At 31.9% G+C, this 15032-nt stretch overlaps 2 protein-coding genes and 3 pseudogenes across 3 annotated transcripts in view; 1 reads left to right on the top strand and 4 right to left on the bottom strand.

The window, feature by feature from the left end:
* LOC112515869 overlaps positions 1-6229 on the bottom strand; it is a 10795-nt pseudogene extending 4566 nt beyond the window's left edge.
* LOC112500202 (caffeoyl-CoA O-methyltransferase) overlaps positions 1-8239 on the bottom strand; it is a 16859-nt gene extending 8620 nt beyond the window's left edge. The window contains exons 1-3 of one of the 2 annotated variants that reach the window (XM_025103569.1): positions 8000-8239; positions 7602-7878; positions 6991-7506 (exon numbers count right to left, since the gene is read on the bottom strand). In XM_025103569.1, coding sequence (XP_024959337.1) covers positions 7213-7506; positions 7602-7878; positions 8000-8163 — 735 coding nt within the window. In that variant the 5' untranslated portion in view covers positions 8164-8239 and the 3' untranslated portion in view covers positions 6991-7212. Of the gene's footprint in view, positions 1-6990; positions 7507-7601; positions 7879-7999 lie in introns of those variants that run through there. The other variant, XM_025103586.1, reaches the window with a different exon arrangement.
* LOC112500219 (caffeoyl-CoA O-methyltransferase-like) lies at positions 2692-3949 on the top strand. The gene is made up of 3 exons (XM_025103600.1): positions 2692-2932; positions 3068-3344; positions 3436-3949. Exons 1-3 carry the CDS (start codon positions 2769-2771, stop codon positions 3727-3729), a joined length of 735 nt encoding a protein of 244 aa, XP_024959368.1. The 5' UTR covers positions 2692-2768; the 3' UTR covers positions 3730-3949.
* A 1732-nt stretch (positions 8240-9971) lies between the features above and the next one.
* Positions 9972-10970, bottom strand: LOC112514496 (annotated as a pseudogene).
* Positions 10971-12566: 1596 nt separating this feature from the next.
* The window catches only part of LOC112500226, a 4771-nt pseudogene continuing 2305 nt past the window's right edge, over positions 12567-15032 (bottom strand).

Raw genomic sequence — 15032 nt, 5'->3', positions numbered from 1 at the left:
TTTTTAAATAAAAGGCTTATTATTTTTTCAATTTATTGGTTTTAACTTTGATTAATATATAATACAAATAAAAATTATAATTATTATAAACTAACAAATTGTTATTATCTATTAATTAAAAAAACAAAAACAAAAAGTAAGAGAGAGGGGGGACACAAGAGAGAGAAAAAAAAAAACTTTTCAAACAAAAACAACCCCCTATTCTTATGGTGAAAATCGTAAGAAGAGAAATTATGGTGAAAATCGTAAGAATAGATTTTCACCCTTAGATCAATCTTAATTGAATGTCAACATTAATGAGGTGCATTGAGTATGAGTGTAAATGATGTGAGTCGAACTCGAGTATCAATATACTTGACTCGAACTCGATAGTCATTTCTCAAGCTCGAAACCCTCGCGAGTAGTTAAAAACTAAATTCGACTCCAAACTCGATTGTAGTTTTTTAAGCTTGNAAAAACTAAATTCGACTCCAAACTCGATTGTAGTTTTTTAAGCTTGAACTCGTTTGAAGCTCGAGTCACAAGCTCAAGCTCAAACTCGAACTCGAACTCAAATCAAACTTGAGTCAAGCTCACCGATTGAAATTTATAAGGTCTTCTCTTATAAATTTTAAAACTTAAATGTATTCTTTTAATTGTTATAAAGCTAAAGGGATGTACTTCAAACTTTATCATCAAAAATACAAAGTTACAAACTTCATTCACCTCTCTCTCTTTATAACTCCTCCTCATATTTTCTTTACTATCTCTCTTCTAATGTGGAATAATTTCACAAGCACTTTATAGTTTTTTTTTTTGTCTTTTTTTGAATTATGATCTAAATTAAAAACCGATTAGTTTTATAGTAAAAAAAGCACAATTTTGTTCAAATATATAAAAATATAAGACATTTTATTTTACAAATCTATATATTATAAAGTATTTGACAAAAACTCTTAAAAACTACTTTTTATGCTTAAAGTACTGTTTATTAATGCATATTACTTAAAACTCAATATTACAAGTAGATTATGCGTAAATACAACTTATTAAAGCTGCATATCTGAATTCGTGTAACTAACTGCAGATAAACATAATCAAATATAGGATAAACATCTCATTTTAAATATAAAAAAATCTAAAATATAATTAGGATAATTATTAAGTTCTAACAGAATACTTAATTATTATTCTTATAAAATGTTATATTATTAATCCAAAAATAAATCATTTCCTTACTAAACTTAAATTAAATTATAATAAAAATATAAATTAAGAAAATTACATAAAAAATGAGAACTTTTAAATAGTTGATTTAATATTAACATTGATATATATATTTTTTCAAAATTTTATGATATTTTATTCAAAAATAAAATCATTATTGATTTCTTAAAAACACATAAAACCGTATTATAACATCGACATAGACAAATAATAAAATAGAATATTAAAATCGAGATGTGTCTCGTTACATAGCGCGAGTACTCTTCTAGTTATATTATAAAACTAATTATATATAAAAAGTTTGAGTGTCCCATGAGCTTTTTGAATTGAGTATTATGTAGTTGACTCGGTCGATCCTATTCAAGTCGAGTGTTGACTGAGTCGATCTCGAGTAGCTTGCGAGTTGTCTCGCATCATTTACACCTCTAACATCGGGATGTACCGGATCAATTATCTTCTAAAGCACAATTCATTGGTGGATATGAGATTAAAATTGATCAATGATTCAAATCTCTTTTACACTTCTTCCCTTAACTTCTCTTCTCACAAGATCCTTCATTTTTAAATTATAATAACAAAACTATGCGTATTATACAAAAATGTTGCAATAAATTATTACGATGAAATTAAACAGCCTAACAAATATTTCCATAAAAAAAAGTCCTTAGGAAATTCAACAATTTAAATAAATCATCTTATTGGTCTTTTTATAACATAATTTTATCAAAAACTATTATAAAAACATTCCAAAAACCTTTTTCAAGAAGTAACTTGTATAAAAGAGAGGTTACGATCATTTACTTAGATTGTTCAACTTTTTCTTAGCAATTTTTTTTCATAATGATAGAATTTATAAGTTTATTTGTTTTAATAATTATTTCAGTAATTTTAGTCTTATAAACTTAAAAGTAATATCAGTTGTTCTATTATGATAATCGAATGTTATTGTTATGAAAAAATTTGCAAAATCTAACCACAAGGGTGATGCCTAATTGGTTTGGGTTTGGGCTCCAAAAGTCAAAAGTCCTAGAGGTCTCAGATTCAAATCCAAGAAGAAATAAAAATTCTCTTGTGGCCACGGAGGTTCAAATCCAATGACTTTAACTACCGCAAAAAACATGTGGTCACTATAAAATTAGTCGACTCGCATAGCGCGAGTTAGATATTCAGATTAATAAAAAAAATCCTTCAAAATCAAGTGGTATACTTATTTGGTCAAAGCAGATTTTCAATTAAGTTTAATAAATATCCAAACACATCGATCATTCAATAGAAAAATATAATAAAATAATAAAACAAATAAAGAAGGTTACATATCCCTATTGTCAACAATGGTTGGCCAATTAATTGATCAAGTCAAGGAATCTTGTCAAAACTCAACCAGCCACACCCACACCCACACCCACGCACCACCTTCCTTCATCAACCACATCCTTCCGGTGGCAATGGTTAACCGTTCCTATATAATCCACTGAACCCTTGGTTCCATCTCAGGTTCATTTCCACTACTCACCATATATATATATAAAACCAATCAAGGTTTCAAACACATCATTGCATTAATGGCGGCCACCGGAGAAACTCAACCCGCAAAACACCAAGAAGTCGGCCACAAGAGTCTCCTTCAAAGTGACGCACTCTACCAGTACATTCTTGAAACCAGTGTTTACCCAAGAGAACCACAATCCATGAAAGAGCTTCGTGAAATCACTGCTAAACACCCTTGGTAAGTGCTTAATCTCCCCCAACTTTACAACACATCAATGTGTTATTAGCTGGATGGACTTAATTTAGCTTTAACATTTGTGGGTGAATTTCGTGTTTCTAAATGTTTTATGTGCGTCGATCTTATGAAATATAGGAATCTCATGACAACATCTGCTGATGAAGGACAATTCTTGAATATGCTTTTGAAACTCATAAATGCTAAGAACACAATGGAGATTGGTGTTTACACCGGTTATTCCCTTCTTTCTACTGCCCTTGCTCTCCCAGAGGATGGGAAGATATTGGCTTTGGACATAAATCGTGAAAATTATGAAATTGGACTTCCGATTATTGAGAAAGCCGGTGTTGCTCACAAGATTGACTTTAAAGAAGGTCCTGCTCTTCCTCTACTTGATCAAATGGTGAACGATGTAAGTATATTACAAATTTATAAGGCACACATGGATATTTCTGTCAAGAAATAAACATATGAAACTAATCCTTTTTATTTTCTATATGTAGGTAAAATTTCATGGATCATTTGATTTTATTTTTGTGGATGCGGATAAAGACAACTATCTTAACTACCACAAGAGATTAATTGATCTTGTCAAAATTGGGGGAGTTATCGGCTACGATAACACCCTTTGGAACGGGTCTCTAGTGGCCCCACCAGATGCACCACTCAGGAAGTATGTTAGGTATTACAGAGACTTCGTATTGGAGCTTAACAAAGCCTTAGCAGTTGATCCGAGGGTGGAAATTTGTCAACTTCCCGTAGGTGATGGAATCACATTGTGCCGTCGTATTAGTTGATAAAACTGGACTAACTAAAATAGATGGTCATAAGATCAACATCACAAAAATTCTTTGACGTTTCATGTGTTTTGATAAATTGTAAACAGTCGCATTAAATTATGTACTTTGACGATTTCCATTGTAATTTTTTCTTTTCTATTATTGTTTTCGATGTTTTATACAAATATTCCATTTTCATTTTGTACAACATGAAGTTATATACGAAATCAAGTTTACCTTACTTTTACCTGTACAACACTAATTTGGTCTTAACTGCCCGTAAGATACAAGTTATTAATCTACCCAAATGATAAGTAAGTTTATGGTTTCATTATAAGCAATGACATACATTCTGTAGACCTAAGACATACATACAAGATGCCAATCGTATTTCCATTAAAGCATGCAAGTCACGTGTAATACGTAGTTTACAAATTAGTGAGTTTTTGATCATATTTTACAAAGTTTTGTATGTTTTTTTTATAAGAATACGTATACATTTTTGGATCTCTTGTTACTTAATATAATTAATGCTATAACCGATTCACATTTTTTAAGGTGTCCCTGGTTTTAGATTGTTCTATCCTTTGTCATAAGTTTAACGAAAGTTAGGTTCTTCAAATAGGAGGACATTATTTAAAGGATCGTTTACCAACACTTATTAGGTAAGTATTTATTAGGAAATAATCATCACCCTCACTTATCTTATCGGGTAAATTTTTTAGTAAACAAAATCATCCCTAAACAGGTCAGTAGTGTAGACCCAGTAAGAGCCACGACACTAGCTACCAGGTAAGATTTTTGATCAGTAAAATGGTACCGCAATTGTTGATAAAAACCATAATCTTGGACCAGGCAAGCGCCTCCTACCCGCAAATAAGAGGTGGTAAATGTTTTGCTACACAGTAAGTAAGAGGTCATGTTTAATAAACAACCTCTTTAGTTACTTTTGCGTTCTTTAATATACTCGTGTATTTTCACTCATCTCAAAGTAATGAGAATAATATAGAGAAATAAATCATTTGGGATTTCGTACAAAATACATAAAAAGAACAAGTTCACAACCTAGATTATCAACTTATGAAGAAAAAAACTTCAACAAATGATTCTTTTTCACGATGTGAAACAATAAATAGAATAAACAACATAATGATCTTGATATCCCGTGTTTCAGTTGGCCGTCCTTGATATGCAATTAGCTTATCCAATGACAGTGATTCAATCACCTATCAGAAGCTGACTAATTAATCTCCACTCTAGAGTCGACAACCAAGGCTTCGTTAAGCTCTAATACAAAGTCTCTGTAATACCTCAAATACTTCGTAAGTGGTGCATCTGGTGGGGCCAAAGACCCATTTCAAAGGGTGTTGTCGTAGCCGATGATTCCCGGAATTTTGACTAGATCGATCAACCTTTTGTGATAGTTATCTTTATCCGCATCAACAAAAATGAAATCAAATGATCCATAGAACTTTACCTGTAAATTCAAAAGTAAAAAATAAAAAATTAATTTTTACTTCAAAACAATAAAAAAATCAATCTCATAAATTTGTAAGTACATACATCGTTAATCATTTGGTCAAGAAGAGGAAGAACAAGTCCTTCTTTGAAGTCGATCTTACGAGCAACACCAACTTCCTCAATAATGCGAAGATCTCGTAATTTTCACAGTTAATGTCCAAAGCCAAAATCTTTCCATCCCCTGGGAGAGAGGGTAGTAAAGAAGTGAATAACCGATGTAACATTTATAAGCTTAAGAAGTAGGTTCAGAAATTGTCCTTCGTCATCAAACGTCGTCATAAGATTCCTTAAGACGTTATGGCGTGAGTCACGCCTTACAAAAACATTATAGGTTTTATCATAACGACAGAAAATGAACCTTCTACATGTTCTGATACCTTATACATTAATATCAAAACATTTTTTTAATTTTTCAATATCATAATTTGAGTCAAGAAGGATTCAAATAATAGGAATTATTATAATCCCCCTTTTGCCCATATCTTCCTCGGATTCCTTTATTAAATATTCATTGGGTTTTTGTGTTTCCACATAACTGCGATAATATCTAAAGTCTCATTTAATTAAATGGAGATGTGATTGTAATCTGGTCAGTGAAGAAAAATCCATAAAGGACCGAGGAATTTCGATCCAATCATTAAAAAAATAATATTAAAAACAATAAAAATATACATTTATTGAACACTAAAAAGAATCAACTTTAAACATACATTAAAAAAACACTAAAAACTATCTTTAATATAATAATAATAAACATCTTAATATATTAAACTTTTATATAATCCATATATATATATATATATATAACTATGAAAACTTAATATTATATTAATATATAGAGAGAGAGACCTACTTTATTGACCTCCAAATATAGAGTCTTACGTTTATCTTTTTAGTATTTTAGTATTAGGTTGAAGATTAAACATCTCTATTTTTGTGTTTTTAGTGTTGGATTGAAGAAAAGAAACATTTCAGTCTTTCACATTGTTGTCGCCATATAATCGTCCTTAAATATTTTGTTAAGCCTTGGATATGGTTGAAATTTGGACAGCAGATATATAAATTCTGGTTCTTCATTTTAACAACGGGGATCACATTTGGATTCCTGAAGCATGAGATACAAGTCTCGAACATAAACTACATTTTCTAGTATATACTTCTGCTTTCTTAGGTGACACAATTGATGTGTAATTGGTTATCGTTTATGTGTTGTAGACCTTGTTTTTAGGTAATAAGTGGACTAGGTAGGTTGACATGATTTGTGCTTTTATTAAAAATTATCCTATCCTCTGTTATTGTTTTTCACGGATTATTACAAGTTTGGGGGAATTTATTGTTTTTAACAGAACAAGTACTTTTTTTATAAATCGTGGGCACGACTTATTGGTTGAATGTTTATGCTTCTGTTATCAATTCGTTTCAATAGCAAAGGCCACTCCAAATCATTCAAATGAGTTCTCCCGATCAGGGTCGTCCCTTAGAATGTTAAATGTGAGATTTTGAACAGGATTCCTCAAAATTTTAGGGCCCAATTTTACATGTATTTAGGGTATTTCATCGATCTGTGTAAAGTTACTGAAATTGTTTAGGTTTAAATTATTAATAATTTAGGTTTAGATTCAGATTGTTAATCGTTTAGGTTTAGCTCATTTTTGTGCTTAACATATATTTCTGTTATCTCATTTATGTAATGTAATCAAAAGATTTAGATATAGCAATTTAAACGTCCTTGCTCCCAATTGTTTGAACTTATTCATATTGAATATATTTGCTTTAAACAGTATTTACGAAAATGATGTTTACATGTATAAAACATTGGGACAATCGATACAATTGGTAAACAATGTGAATGATCAAATTACAAAAACAAAGTTACAACATTTGATTATTTTGCAATTTTTATATGCAAAAAACATTAAAGAGAATAGTCGTCGTTGTTGATCTTGCAACGTTGTGTTTCAGTAGATTTGTGATTTTTGATCAACTTATACGACGACACAAGGTGATTCCATCACCCACGGGAAGTTGACATATCTCCACTCTCATGTCAACAGCCAAAGCTTTGTTAAGCTCTAATACAAAGTCTCTATAGTATCTCACATACTTACGGAGTGGAGCATCCGCGGGTGCCACTAGAGAGCCGTTCCAAAGGGTGTTGTCGTAGCCAATGACTCCCCCAATTTTGACCAGATCGATTAACCTTTTGTGATAGTTAAGATAGTTATCTTTATCAGCATCCACAAAAATAAAATCAAATGAACCATGGAAGTTTACCTGTAAATTAAAATAAATCATTAACTTCTTATAATAAAAAAATAATAAATATAAATTAACGTTCATGATTGAGTAACTTGTAATTAAGTACTTACATCATCAACCATTTGGTCAAGTAAAGGAAGAGCGGGACCTTCTCTAAAGTCAATCTTATGAGCAACGCCAGCTTTCTCAATAATGGGAAGGCCGATTTCATAATTTTCACGGTTTATGTCTAAAGCCAAAATCTTTCCATCCTCCGGGAGAGCGAGAGCGGTAGAAAGAAGTGAATAACCGGTGTAAACACCAATCTCCATGGTATTCTTAGCGTTTATGAGCTTCAAAAGTAGATTCAGAAATTGTCCTTCATCGGCAGATGTTGTCATGAGATTCCTGTATTTCACAAGATCGACACAAATAAGACATTTAGAATCCCAATTTAAAAACATTTCCACGTAATTAAATTAATTAATAGGAAAAAACTTTGGGGAAACTAATTAAGCACTTAAATTACCAAGGGTGTCTAGCAGTGACTTCACGTAGCTCTTTCATGGGTTGTGGTTCCCTTGGGTAAACACTGGTTTCAAGAATGTATTGATAGAGAGCATCACTTTGAAGGAGACTCTTGTGGCCGACTTCTTGGTGTTTCGCCGGTTGAGTTTCTCCGGTGGCCGCCATCGGAATTAATGTATATATAAATAAATATATATGTATGTGTGTGTGAGAAATGGAGGGTGATTGTATGTGTGTATGTATATCTGAAATGAAAGGACAAGTGCATGGGAATATATAGTGAGTTATGGAGTATCGAGGAAGGTGGGTTGGTGCCTTGGTGCGGTTGGTCAGACTTCAATGGAGATGTTGACTTTGATGGCCAACCATAGTGGAAGGCAGGAGTTGGTAACACCATTTTATTTTATTTATTTTATTTATTTTATTTATATTCTTCATTTTAATTACCGTTTAAATGCATTATTGCATCTTCAACCGTTTTTTTTAAATTAAAATTTTAAGAATTTTCACTTTTACAGATTTTATTAAACCTTTTCTAAAATATAAAAAATAGACTTCAAATTTAAAGAATTCTTTAAAAATAATTGCTTATGAAATGTATAGAAAGAAAAATATTTTACAAAAAAGATTGAAATTTTTAATAATATAACTGATATTAAGAAATTAATATAAACTTCTTTAATTTTTAATTTTAAAGAATTTGTTGAAGATGTTCTGATATTGAATTATATTTGATGAAGTTGACATTTTCATTTATTATTTGTAATATGATTAAGAGGACTAATTTTGGAATTTAAGTAATATAATATATAAACCAATGATTAATTTTCCTTGTTTTTATATTTTAATTGTTGTTTCTTATTTAATAAATTAGTTACTTTATCAACTATATGTACTCGTTCAATGTTTCAAAATTATTGTCCTAACTGATAGTCCAATTAATGATTTCTTTTTTCTCGTTTCAACGTCCATGCATGTTGACTTACCAGATACCCAAGTGGTTCGAAAGCACATATGCTATGACTATGATATAAAATGTTAATTAAACTTCATTCAATCATTAATTAATGATCGATATAACTACGGTGTATTTTTAGAGAACCGTCAAGGTTGTCCCTAGGGGAGGATGGGTCGGCGCACGCCTAGGCCCAGGATCTACGGAAAGTAGGGGCCCAATTTTTTTGGTTGTATAAAAAAATCTAGTAAATAAGTGAGACAATTTTTTTAGTATCTAATAGAACTCAAAAGAAAAATCGTAGTATATTAAGATCTCAGATATGTATTAGTCAATTACGTTGAAATTAGGGATGTTAACAAGCTGAATAACATATTGGTTGAGCTTAGGGTGGAGGTGGACCTTTCACTATAATAAAATTGGCTTTATAGGACGCCTAGATTGTCTAAACGTCTTAAAAAGATACTTTATAGGACTTAAGTTTATAGAAAGAATCCAAAAAAATGTTCTATCTAAAAGTGTTGCAACAGGTTTATAGGACACTTTTAGGCGTTTTAACAAGTTTGTATGATGCTATTAAAATAAAATGTCCTATTTACTCCTTGAAATGAAATTTAATCATGTTTGGTCATGCATTTGGTTGGTAGGAATTAGAATGGAATTTGTCTATTTGGTCTGTTGAATATAACAGTTGTGGTGTGGTGGAGGTGGTAGTGGAGTAGGTGTGCTGGTGATGGTGGTGGACGTGAAGGCAAAAGTGGTAACGATGGTGATGGCGGTGTTGGCAGCAACAGTGGTGATTATGGTGGCGAGGCGACATCCGTCGTAGTGGGATTGAAAAGAATTGTGTATAATAAGTTTTTCTTAAAAGATGGTACAAAAAAATTGGAATTTGTTGCTATAACCAAAGGAATTTATATTCCACTATACGTGGAATTCGAATTTCTAACTAAAATTCAAAGAATGTACCAAATATAATAATGAAATTTGGTTGATAGAATTGTTCATTCCAATTCCTTCAAATTACAATGTATTTCAATGAATCAAATGTCTCCTTAGATATAAAAAATAAAGAGGCTTCACACAGACGACATAGAGTGATTCCATCACCTACTGGTAGTTGACATATCTCCACTCTCGAGTCAACTGCCAAGGCTTTGTTAAGTTCTAGCACAAAATCTCTATAGTACCTCACATACTTCCTGAGTGGTGCATCTCGTGGGGCCACCAAAGACCCATTCCAAAGGGTGTTGTCATAGCCGATGACTCCCCCGATTTTGACTAGATCGATCAACCTTTTGTGGTAGTTAAGATAATTGTCTTTATCAGCATCCACAAAAATAAAATCAAATGATCCATGAAACTTTACCTGGAAATGGAGATATACAAATACAAGTTAATTTTTTTTTACCTCAAAACAATTTAAAAAAAAGTCAGTTTCACATAATTTTGTAAGTATATACGTCGTTAATCATTTGGTCAAGTAGAGGAAGAAAATCAATCTTGTGAGCAACACCTGCTTTCTCAATAATTGGAAGGCCGATTTCGTAATTTTCACGATTAATATCCAAAGCCAAAATTTTCCCATCCTCAGGAAGTGCAAGGGCAGTGGAAAGAAATGAATAACGGGTGTAAACACCAATCTCCATCGTGTTCTTAGCATTTATGAGCTTCAAAAGTAGGTTCAGAAATTGTCCTTCGTCAGCAGATGTGTCATAAGATTCCTATATTAGCCGTGAGAAACGCAAGATTCTGAAAAACAAAATGCACCAATTTAACAAGTATTTTGAAGGTAAATCGATAGAGTTAAAAACAAATACATAATTAAAACGCATTTGATCAATTCAGTTACCAATTATTTTACAAATCTATCTCTCCCTTATGCATCTGTTATCCCTTTACCTTCACGACTTCATCATCGTAGCAGCACCAGCAACCACAGTAGCACCTACCAACCATCGTTCCTACTTCCTTCTCCTCTCTTGCACTTTGCTGGCCGGCCACCAGACTGCTTCATTGTCGCCAATTTCCGATCACCATTTTCAATCGCACCACCACTCCATTAAATCACCCTTCCCTATGAACAACGTTGCAACCCGCTTCTTCTATGAAATCACCAAATGCCTTTTCGTTTACCCATAGCTCTGGTAATTCCCATCCCGTTTCTCCAGCGAAATCACCTAAACCCATATGATGAAACCAACGTTTTCTGGTGAAATCACCTGTAGATCTGTTTTATAGAAAGAGTGAGGGTTTGTAAGATGTTCCATCATGACATGTTCGATCATGCCGGCGAGATTCAGGTCCTCCTTTAGTACATAGACGGTGGATCCCTTGAAGGTACACGCATCTCCCACTAACCCTAATTGGTCGTGATTGTCGTCATCTAATGAATCCCCCTTGAAGGTATAGGGACGATGGACCCCATAAACGAAGCAACATAAAATGGGGATTTGCGATTTTTTATCGACCAACTTAATTCAAGGACGGTCCATCTTCATTCTCATCGATCTGCTTCACTTCAAGTAGGATGATTTATTTTTTAATTTTTTTTAATTTTAATTTTTCTATTTTGAGCAAAGATGAGTTATGTATAAAAATTTTGTAATGACATTGTATAAACTAATTCATTTCGGATGTTGTTTGTTCTTAAAAAAAGGGTTGTGTTGTATTGTATTGTTTGTTTGAGTGATATGTCTGTCCTTGATAGCCGAAAAAATGGTCGGAGAAGATAACTCGGAGAAGATAACCGGTGGGACCCGGAGAATGGGAATAGGTAGTGATGAAGAAGGGTTTTAATATATGTTTGTTCTTTTCTCCTTAGCTTTACACATTTGTACAAAGTGCATTGAAAACATGTACAATAAAAGTAACTAAAGAATGGTGTATTGCCCCTCAAGGGAGGGGAACATGATGGACTTAACGCTACGGGGCCTCACGGTGTTAGTGGGAGGGTCCAGTTTGGGCTCCGAACCACGATATTTGGACCACCGATGTACTTACGAAAATCAAAAAGAAGGTATTCAAAAAGAAGGTATCCAGTGAGATAATATGACTTGATAAACGCTTACCTGAGTAAATGTTTGGTAAACATCCCCTTAAGGTTTCACTAATATTAAGTTGTTTGTTCTTTTGTCATAAGTGTAACAAAGGTAAGAACTATGAAATAAGATGAGTTCATTCAATTCTTTTAAAATTTGGTTTAGTTCAAAGATCCACCAAAGATGTCAGATCTGGATACTGCAGAACCGAAAGAGATTGCTCAGAGGAGGATGAACCACATGGAAGCAATCTCGAACATAAAAAAAAAAAAAATATATATATATATATATAAACACTATTTAGAATCAATCTCTTCCATTCTTTTGATGTAATATATTTTCAGTCGTCTTAAAATATTTTGTGAATAATAGATAAAAATAATATATAAATATATACATAAACTCATTTGTGGTTATAAAATGAATAAAGAGAACAGCTGGAATTGTCAAATTAGAAAAAGAAAATTAAACATATGATTCTTTTACAATATTTAGACGTGTGAAACAATAAAGAGAAAAAAATTCCACAATGTTCTGGTGATGATATGTTTCAGTTGGTCTATAATTTACTATTAACTTATACGACGATATAGAGTGATTATGTCACCTACTGGTAGCTGACATATCTCCACTCTCGAGTAAACGTTAATTGAAGGCTTTATTAAGCTCTAATACAAAAACTTTGTATACCTCACGTACTTCCTAAGTGGTGCATCAAAGACCCATTCCAAAAGGGTGTTGTCATATCCGATGACTCCCCCAATTTTGACTAGATCGATCAACCTTGTATGATAGTTAAGATAGTTATCTTTATCCACATCCACAAAATTAAAATCAAATGATCCATGGAATTTAACCTTTGAATGGAGAAGTGAATATAAAATTTAATTTTTTTTACCTCAAAACAATTAAAAAAATTAGTTTCACATAAATTTGTACGTACATACGTTGTTAATCATTTGCTCAAATAGCAAAAGAGCAGGGTCTTCTCTAAAGTCAATCATGTAAGCAACACCGGTTTTCTCAATAATTGGAAGGCCGATTTAGTAATTTTCACGGTAAATGTCCAAAGCCAAAATCTTTTCATCCTCTGGAAATGCACGGGCAGTGGAAAGAAGTGAATAACCGGTGTAAACAACGATCTCCATCGTGTTCTTAACATTTATCAGCTTTAGAAGTAGGTTCATAAATTGTCCTTGGTCAGCAGATGTCGACATGTCGTTATGAAATTTCTATATTATATTTGATGTAAGAAGCAAAAGATTTAGAAAAACGAAATGCACCAATTAACAAGATTTTTAAACGTAAATGAATAGAGTAAGAAATGAATACGTAATTAAAATGCATCGATCATTTCACCCACCAAGGGTGTTTAGCAGCGACTTCACATAGCTCTTTCATGAATTGTGTTGTGGTTCTCTTGGGTAAATGTTGGTTTCAAGAATGTACCGATAGAGTGCATCACTTTTGTAGGAGACTTTTGTGGCGGACTTGTTGGTGTTTTGCAGGTTGAGTTTCTCCGATGGTCATCTTTAGTTCCGATGAATCTGTACATATAAAAGTAGGAGAGGTGAGTGGGTAGAATGAATATATATATCGCCGGATGAAGGTGGTTTGCACGGTTTACACAAATGAGGGCGGTTTTCATTTGATCACTCATATATATATATATATATATATATATAATGGTGGTGGTGAACCTGAAATGAATTTCTAACATCATGTCTTTGAAACCACAATAACGATTAATTCGTTTAAGGATCTAATCCATAATTTTGAAATAACCACAGGGACCAAATCTGTAATTTACTCTTAAGCAGGAGTTGATATTTATTTCACAAATGGGGTTAAATGCTAGAATACAAATCTTCCCAAAGTCTATGTTTTTGTTTGGTCAATATAGTTAATTAATTTAATATATATTTTCTAATACAATGATAATGTGTTAAAAATAATTAATGAACCAGAAAGAAATAATATAGAGTTTGATTACATGTAATTTATATTCTAAATTACTTTTCGCTACTAAAAGATTGATATATAAAACTTATTAATATTATATATATATATATAGGGTCAAGTTTAAATGTTAACCAAAGTTTTTGTGTTAACTTTGTTAACCGATCTTGGTCATCCAATTTTTCAATAAACGGTTGTGATTAATCATGATAAAAACTTGTTTTTTTAAATTTAAAATTTCATAAACATAAGTGAACAAAGTTAAAAAAGGGTATTTAGGTAAAAAAAAATTATGTAACTCCCATATCATTAATTAATTGGAGTTACAAAATAAAAAATTCTATGATTTTTTTTGTTAATTTATTTTTGTTAATGTAAGAATCATATGAACATAACTATAAATATTTGAACCATTGTGTCAAATACGAACAAAAATTTGACATATATATGAACTTGGACTGCATAGCATTTATGAACACAATATGAACATAATAAGAATAACTGCTACACGAAAGAAAAAAAAACAGGTATGAACGCGATATGAACAGCTTGTGAACAATAGTTTTTTCATTATAAACACATTCAGAAGCGATCATTTATCAATTGGAGTTTTATACATGCATTGCATCCACACCGTTTAAGGTTCACCCCTTGTTCATATCGTGTTCACCTCTTGTTCATATCGTATAAAATATATGAACACATAATCTCAACGCTATGAACACCGGGTGCAAACACTTACACAAATATAAATATTTGGTATCAAGCTTAAAAAATAACACTTGTGTTCATATGATAGAAGTAACATGAACACAATGGTTCATGATTCATAAAAGTCGGTAATATGACAATACGGAAATGGATAGTGCATGTACTTCCATTTGAACATGTGAATTAGGTACGTATTTTAATAATTAAATAAAAAAGCTATCAATACAAGATGAATTATAAAAAATACAACATATCGTAATGAACATAATTTCAATTAAAACGAATCTAAAAAAATAAAATATATATTACCAAGACATTCGTTTTGGTTAATTTTTTTCAATTCCCGGCCTTGAACTCCGATTGTCATC

Source organism: Cynara cardunculus (genome assembly GCF_001531365.2).
Source record: "Cynara cardunculus var. scolymus isolate 2C chromosome LG 1, CcrdV1, whole genome shotgun sequence".
Classification (NCBI taxonomy): Eukaryota; Viridiplantae; Streptophyta; class Magnoliopsida; order Asterales; family Asteraceae; genus Cynara; species Cynara cardunculus.
Note: the sequence above shows the minus strand (reverse complement) of the source record. Positions and strands in the feature narration are given on the sequence as shown.